The sequence below is a fragment of the Lactuca saligna genome, chromosome 8 (genome assembly GCF_052625555.1).
Source record: "Lactuca saligna cultivar CGN05327 chromosome 8, ASM5262555v1, whole genome shotgun sequence".
NCBI classification, from domain to species: domain Eukaryota; kingdom Viridiplantae; phylum Streptophyta; class Magnoliopsida; order Asterales; family Asteraceae; genus Lactuca; species Lactuca saligna.
Window position 1 is genome coordinate 121,193,090 of NC_136424.1, and position 7,452 is coordinate 121,200,541.

Genomic DNA, 7,452 nt, shown 5'->3' on the forward strand with positions numbered 1-7,452 from the left:
TTAAATTTAAAAAATTAATAAGCTCTTCAATTTTAATAATTAATAATTTACTTTTTTTTTCTTATAGATTTAAATTTTTTAAACTGTGAAATATTTATGTTTGTTTAATTTTTAAATAACCCATATAATACATAGTTTTTAAACAAATATAGCTTGTATTTTTAATCTTGAAAGATTATACGTTATTATTAACTAGGTCAATTCAATGCCAAGGTAAAACAAAACTAATTCAAGGAAAGAGGGATTTTTCATCATGGGATCTTATGGGCCCTCCCAATGATTTGTAGGGCGCTTTCCTCCTGTCCTTCATTAGGGTATTGTCCCAGCCAATTTTCACCTTCGACCGCTTTACAAAAAAACGTGTAATTGGTTATAAAACCAAGTGCTTTGAATAGAATTGAGTTACACTGTGAACACATAACTCAACTTTAAAATAAATTCCATATTACCATCACCATCGTTGCCGCTGCGGCTAGCTGCCACCGGAGCACCCCCCCCTCTCAACTTAACCGAAACAAGAACTCAAATCATCCCACTCACTTTTTTTTTCACTTCTCCCAACCGGTCCTTATCAGTCACTAACCTATCAATGGACAGGGTTCTTTCATGTTTCAAGATTTGTACACCATGCTGATAATGTTGTACCTCCATTGATCTCATCCATCCTTCCATTTGTCACCACATCAGCAGTAGCTTTTGTCTTAAATTGGAGTAGGCCCCAATCCAATCATTGAAAAAAAATATAACTTAGTTAAGTGTTTAGATTTGTGGTGCACTTTGCTTAGAGCCTCTAACCCCACCTCCACCCCACCCCATGCCTTCGGTTATTGGTGTGGTCCTCCTCCCCTTGGGTCTCCTCTATGATAAGGATCTTTGGTGTCATCACTTTGAAAGTTTTGTAAGGGTTTCTCAATGGAAATTCACACATTAATTCGCTATGAATTTATATTGATAGAGTTTTCTAGTGATACATTATTATGATTTTTCCACAAAAGAGAGAATGAGAGTGAGTTCCTCTCCACTTTGTTCCACCTCATTGGTGGAAAAAAATTGTATTTTTTGTCATCGGGAATTAATCTCAGTCGTATTTCAATACAAGACTTAACACAAATACAAAACCTTCTTGTGTCATCGTTTCTTATGCAAGAACCAATGTCTCTAGAAATGTTAGTGAAACGATATTTGGCACCTCAAATACGAGTGTATATGTAAACCGTAAGAGAAAGATCGATTAATATATATGCCCATGAGTTAATTTTTCTCCTTGACATCTTGTATGTACAAGATAGGGTATATAAGCATATATGTATTTAGTTAGATATACTGATATAGCCACCTATGAATCTTGTTAAAAGAACTAATAAAATCAAGATTGAACTATTTACTAACATTATATGAATTTCACAGCATTTTTTTGTAATCAAGTCCTTTTACAAGAAATCGACAAAGACATATTGGTCCCCATTACAAATGACAAATTTCGTATCTTTAATCAATTATTTTGTTGGATATTGACGAATCAATCAACAAAAGTAGGTCAAACAGATGATAATAGATTGTGCTCTTATTTCAAAATCCAAGTACCTTAAAAGTCATAAGAGGCCGATAGATGCATATATATATGGGTATGATTATGGTTCAAAAGATCGACAAATTTCAACCAAAAATGACAACTATTCAAGAATGTACTACTACAAAATTTTATTCCTATTAACCCAAAGAACTATGGGATATGAAAAATACAACGCAAAATTATTAGATGGTTAAAATCCCCTATTTCAAAGCATAAAGGAAATAAACATTCAGATTTATATACCTCAAAATCTACCCTAGTTACTAGCTATGGACAACAAAAACTATGTACAAACTTATAATGTTTATGTACATTTAGCAAACATAAAACACGTTCCCTAAAGAAACTAAGAACACTCACGAAAAAAAAAATTAATCTCTATATATAAATCTATACTAGTTCTATGTCCGTTGTAGACACACACATTTTCCATCTGAGTATTGACGTGAAATATCTTTCGCAACCCTAGAAGCATCCATGGACGCACCAAACAAACCTCGTTTTGTAAATCCAACTGCATATAACCCTCTTTCTCCTTTCCATCCTTCTGGATACTTTTTCTTAGGAAATCCATCTTTTTTTGAGAATAGATTCGTGTCCTACAAACAAAATAATATCATATATATGTCGTATTGCAACTGAATGTTTCCGTATCAATTTTAAATCAACTTATTAGAATTTGTAGTATACCTTCAACCAAGTGGGAACATTACTTCTATAACCCGTGGCTAGAATTATGGCATCAAATTTCTCCTTTCTGCCATCTACAAACTCCACAATGTTACTTTCTAGTCTCTTTATTGCTGGGTAAACCTAGACAAGATACATATCCGAAGCATCTTTGAGATCGATGTTTATCAAAGCATTCAATTGTAATCGATGACGTTTGCTTTAATTTGTCAACACTTAGGATACATGCACACTGATTAATGTAGAAAGGTAGTACCTTGATATCGCCACTTCTGATCTTTGCGAGCGTGCCTACATCCAAAACGGGTGTTTTTCCAGAAATGCCCTTTAGCTCGAGTGGACCAAGTTTTGGTCTATTGAGGCCAAGAAGACTCGTGTCACCAAGCATACAGCGTGATACGAAAAGCAAGAGCTGATCAACTATTCGCACAGGGAACCACTTGAGGAGCCACATGGATAGTCCAAAAGTTGATATCCCAAACATCTCTTGTGGCAACACATGCAACTGAAAAAGTTACCCCAAAAGCAAATCAAAAACTAGGGTTTTAAAAAGCAAGTGAAGTAGAAGTGGGTTTCAATGCCCTTTGGAATCTTTTTTTTGAGTTTTCAGGAAAAGAAAGATTACCCTTATCAAAGAGACGCAACGATGCGCATGCATACGAATTTCAAGAAAATTCTAACCCTAACAGGCTTAATCTATTGACTCTTTGGGTTGTTGTACTATTTGACTTTCCGGTATAAGTAATTCTTACTGTGAAAAGAGTTGTTCTACACTTTCCAACAAAAGCAATTTTAGAAACATCTTTGGAAATGAAACTGGAAAAGATCTGATGCACTTGACCTTCTTTTGTTAAAGTATTTATTTTATATTGAATATAAGCATTGAAGATTCTAGAAGTACATCAATCACTCTAAAACTACACAGCAAAGCTAAAGCTCAATGAAACAGGACCATTTTCCTCGTGATTTGACATTATCATTCTTTGAGTTTAGCACGAAAAAGTGACTACCCATCGGTCCATCCCAGTTTTGCGAAAATAAATAAAGAAAAAACGGTTTAAAAACCCTCAATCTTTTTGTTACTTGGATTTTTAGTTAATCAATTACTCTATTAAACTGTTATTGAAATAGTAACACAATCCTCCGATGAAAAAAAATTAAAGGATTCTTGCATCGTTTTACAATCTTGGATGCGAAAATTGTTAATATATCAATAAAAGTTTTCATTTTTATAAATCAAGATCGCAGCAATTTATGAGAGAGAGAGAGAGAGAGAGAGAGAGAGAGAGAGAGAGAGAGAGAGAGAGAGAGAGAGAGAGAACATACTGAATCCCTAACGATAAGGGAAGGAAAAGCGTTAGAATTGCAGAGATCCAAACAAACTTCCATGCCAGAATTCCCACACCCTACAACCAGAACTCGTTTATTTTGAAAACCCTCGCCGCTTTTGTAAGAACTGGTGTGTACTATTGGTCCATTGAACTCATCCATCCCCTCAAATCGAGGCACAACTTCGACAGCATTCTCACCAGTCGCAACAATTAGCCATTGACAAACGTACTCAGTACCCTTCGTTTTTACCCTCCAGAACCGACACCCATCGTCATATTCTGCACTTAAAACTGTTGCATTGAAAACTGGCTTCAATTCGAAGTTTTTCGCGTAGGATTCAAGGTACGATAAAAACTGTTCTTTTGTAGGGTAGGTTGGAAAATCTACAGGAAAGGACATAAGCGGAAGCTGACAGAATTGTTTTGGAAGATGAAGGCGAAGTCGATCATAGGTTTTGAATTGCCATAAAGAAGCTATACAGTTTGCCTGTTCAAGAATCATGGCTGGGACGCCGTGGTTCTTGAGACAAGCGGCGGCGGCAAGGCCTGAAGGACCAGCTCCGACAATGACCGGCCCTGGCACCCAAACACGGCGAGGTAGGGAGTCTGAGTTTGTTGAAGTGATCATCTTGGGTTGAAGATACGGATCATGAACTTTCTTGAATTCAACTTCTTCCATCAACCAGAGAAGAATCTTGATTCTTGAAGAATGCACAAACCTTTGATCAGTTTGATTTGTTAACCTTGAATTTAATCCAAAGATCTTGTTATTTTGGATTAGGATGATGACTGAGATGAAGAAAGGAACATGATTTTATTATGGATATCAATATCAATCAGAATGATTTGGGAGAGATTTCAGGAGGGAGATATGGATAAATACGAGGTAGGAAATTAATCAAGAAAATTTATCTGTTTCAAATATTTGAGTTTCTAATCAAAAAATTAAACACCTGGAGAAGTTTGCCGATAGAGGGGAGTTTTGGTTTATGAAAGATGATGGAGGTGAAGTCGTAGGTGTGTATCTCTACATGTGCGTTATATATAGACTCACTTTTTCGTATATACTTTATTTTTATTTTTATTGGTTGTTATGACATTTTGTAGAATTTTTTTTTTTTGAAGTACAAGATTCATGTTACTTCAAATTAGAATAACAAGATATGGAAATTATTATTAGAGTAAATAACATAAATGGTCCATATGGTATAGTGAAATTACCACTATGAGTCCAAATTTTGAAAATTTGGCTTGTGTAGTTTTTGTGGATTTATTTTCTTGTATGCTTGATTATTCGGTCCAACTTAATTAGAAATAAAATGCTAAATATAAGTAAATGACCAATATATTCATCATTTTTAGGAAACGACATTTATTACATATAAGTTGGTGGCTTGCAAAAACGAAAAATTACAGGGGTTTAGAGAATTACTAGGATTTACAAGCCAAGTTAACAATCCTAAATCAAAGCCTCTACATCAAGAATTAACCCACAAAAAAGCAGTTAATCTAATGGTATTAAACAACACCTCCTTGCAACCTTTCATACCGCTAACTAATGACATCCAACAACTTTTTTCACTCCAACAAAAACATTTCAGGTCATTCCGCCTTATGTTGATCTCCCTGTGACTATTTACTAAGGAGAAATAAAGGTTCTATAATCTTCCGAAACTCGACCAAATAGCTTCAATGAAAGAACTGTTCAAAAAATAAATGATCTGTATTTTCCAATTTAGAGTCACAACGCCCATATAAAACATTTTCTAAGTCGACGAATTCCCATGTATGGTTGTGCAAGATGGAGTATGCCTCACTCTTGAAAGCTTTCTTCCATTAAGGTATGTTCGTTTCTAAAGTATCAACCGTCTCTTAGTAGGTTCATGGTTCATTTTCTAGCATGTAAGTTACAAAATCATTAGCAAATTATTTTTCAACCCTTTTCCCTTTACTTCTTGGATCAACCTCATCTTCATAAAAATGATAATATTGTTCCTCTTGGACAACATTGTCATTTTGTTCATTTGGACATTGAAATTATTTGGTTAAGAAAGGAAACACATCTTTAAAAAACAATACATTCCTTGAATTCGTTATCATGCTCTTGTGTATATATGGATTCTTCAACTCACGCATAAGGAATATATATTTAGCGGAGAGAATAATCAATAAATATGTAATCTATGATTTTAGGCCTTATCTTCTGAACATTTGGTGTTAGAACTAAAACTTTGACAAGACACCCCCAAACTTCTAAGAACTTGTAAGATGGTTTTCTTCTCATATATAACATGTAGGAAGTTACAACCAGTTATATATATATATATATATATATATATATATATATATATATATATATATATATATATATATATATATATATATAGGTTAAATTGAGAATAGGTTTTTATGTGAGAACATGAGGAGTATTTTTAGCCATTAGATTTGGTGTATTTAAGGGTCAAGATTGAGTATTCCTAATGTATATATATTCTAACGTGATTTCTTAATACGCGTAATATTCTACGGTGATATGTATGTATTTAATGAGGTCTATGTAACATACGATATTGTTAAATAAGGAAATGGTGTGAAATTGCAAACTGTTCTTGATAAACCCTCGGAGGAAAAATCTAACAAAATCGTTTCCATTTGGGTGAAACGATCCTGATAGAATCTTCAAAAAAGTTCCAAGATATTATGTGAATCGTTTTATGTTATAAAATTGAAGCGAAATGAGGTGGACGAGATCACAGAGCTTGAGAAGGAGTCGAAGAATGATGGAAGGAGGATTTCAGTCAAAGTGTAGTAATACGGCTAACAATGCTATCGATGTTGAAGAAGAAGTCTTGTACATTGAATCAGGTAACATAAAGATTTAGTTTTTGGTTTTTGATCTACGATCGGAAGTAGGGTTTTGTTTTAGGGTTGTCTGAGGAGTTATGATGTTTTGTCTGTTTGTCGGTATAAACAAAGTTTTTTTTTTTTTTTTTTTTTTTTTGTGTGTGTGTAAATGTTAGTTGGTAGTGAGTGTGATTTGATCGTATGTTTGGTTTGCTTGAATAACAATTTGTCTCTGGATGTGATATGAGGTACAATTCTGTTTTGAATGAATGCCTATTTAAATGTGATTGGTCACTAAGTTATCGAGTTGTTTGATTAAACTTTGAACTTTATTTTGTTTGATCTTTGAAAAAATAGAGTTAATATCGCCTTAAATGTCATTTGTAAACAGTCAATTGGTTCAATTTTCTGAATTGTGTTCGATGATTAAAAGTGAAATGTGTATTGCTTTTAGGCGCATACTGCTGGGTAGGAAAATTACAATAAATAAGATGTAGATGCATTTATAAATATATTATTTATAAGGTGATATTCTTTGGTGAGTTTGGTAATACTGAATATGAATGGTAGTGAATTTGTTAATTTGTTTAGAATATGGGTGTATGATTATGTGGTTAATAATTGAATGTGTAATCAATACTGAATACGAATTACTATGCAATAGTGAATGTGTGTGGAGATGAATGGGAATTCTGTATTGAATCTGCATATATGTGGTTGTGAATTTGGTAGTGAATTTGGTAATCTGTTTAGAATGTGGATGTGTGATTATGTGGTTCATAATATAATGTGTAATCAATAATGAATATGAATGAGTATGCAATAGTGAATGTGTGCGACAATGAATGAGATTTCTGTAATTAATCTGAATCAAGGTTTGTGGGATAATTTTTATGCCAACAGTTTGTAATTGCTTAATTGAATGAGGAATCTACAATGAATGTGGATGTGAATGAGTAATCTGGAAGTGTATGTGTATTTTTAAAGGAAGTGAGTATTTAGTCTTTTGTGAGT

At 33.6% G+C, this 7,452-nt stretch overlaps 1 protein-coding gene across 1 annotated transcript; it reads right to left on the reverse strand.

Annotated features, from left to right (window-relative positions):
* Nucleotides 1–1,726: 1,726 nt before the first annotated feature.
* Nucleotides 1,727–4,594, reverse strand: LOC145012318 (indole-3-pyruvate monooxygenase YUCCA2-like). The gene is made up of 4 exons (XM_078971111.1): nucleotides 3,590–4,594; nucleotides 2,520–2,768; nucleotides 2,264–2,386; nucleotides 1,727–2,172 (listed from the first exon to the last, which is right to left on the reverse strand). The coding sequence occupies exons 1-4, from the start codon at nucleotides 4,271–4,273 to the stop codon at nucleotides 1,975–1,977; spliced, it is 1,254 nt and encodes a 417-aa protein (XP_078827237.1). The 5' UTR covers nucleotides 4,274–4,594; the 3' UTR covers nucleotides 1,727–1,974.
* Nucleotides 4,595–7,452: the final 2,858 nt, after the last annotated feature.

What these genes read in the sequence shown, in the direction of transcription:
- LOC145012318 (XM_078971111.1), bottom strand. Translation starts at nt 4,273, where the DNA reads ATGGAAGAAGTTGAATTCAAGAAAGTTCATGATCCGTATCTTCAACCC. An exon ending in CCCTTATCGTTAGGGATTCA is followed by an intron (nt 2,769 to 3,589) that starts GTATGTTCTCTC and finishes TAACTTTTTCAG; the next exon opens with TTGCATGTGTTGCCACAAGA. An exon ending in TCAGAAGTGGCGATATCAAG is followed by an intron (nt 2,387 to 2,519) that starts GTACTACCTTTC and finishes TATCTTGTCTAG; the next exon opens with GTTTACCCAGCAATAAAGAG.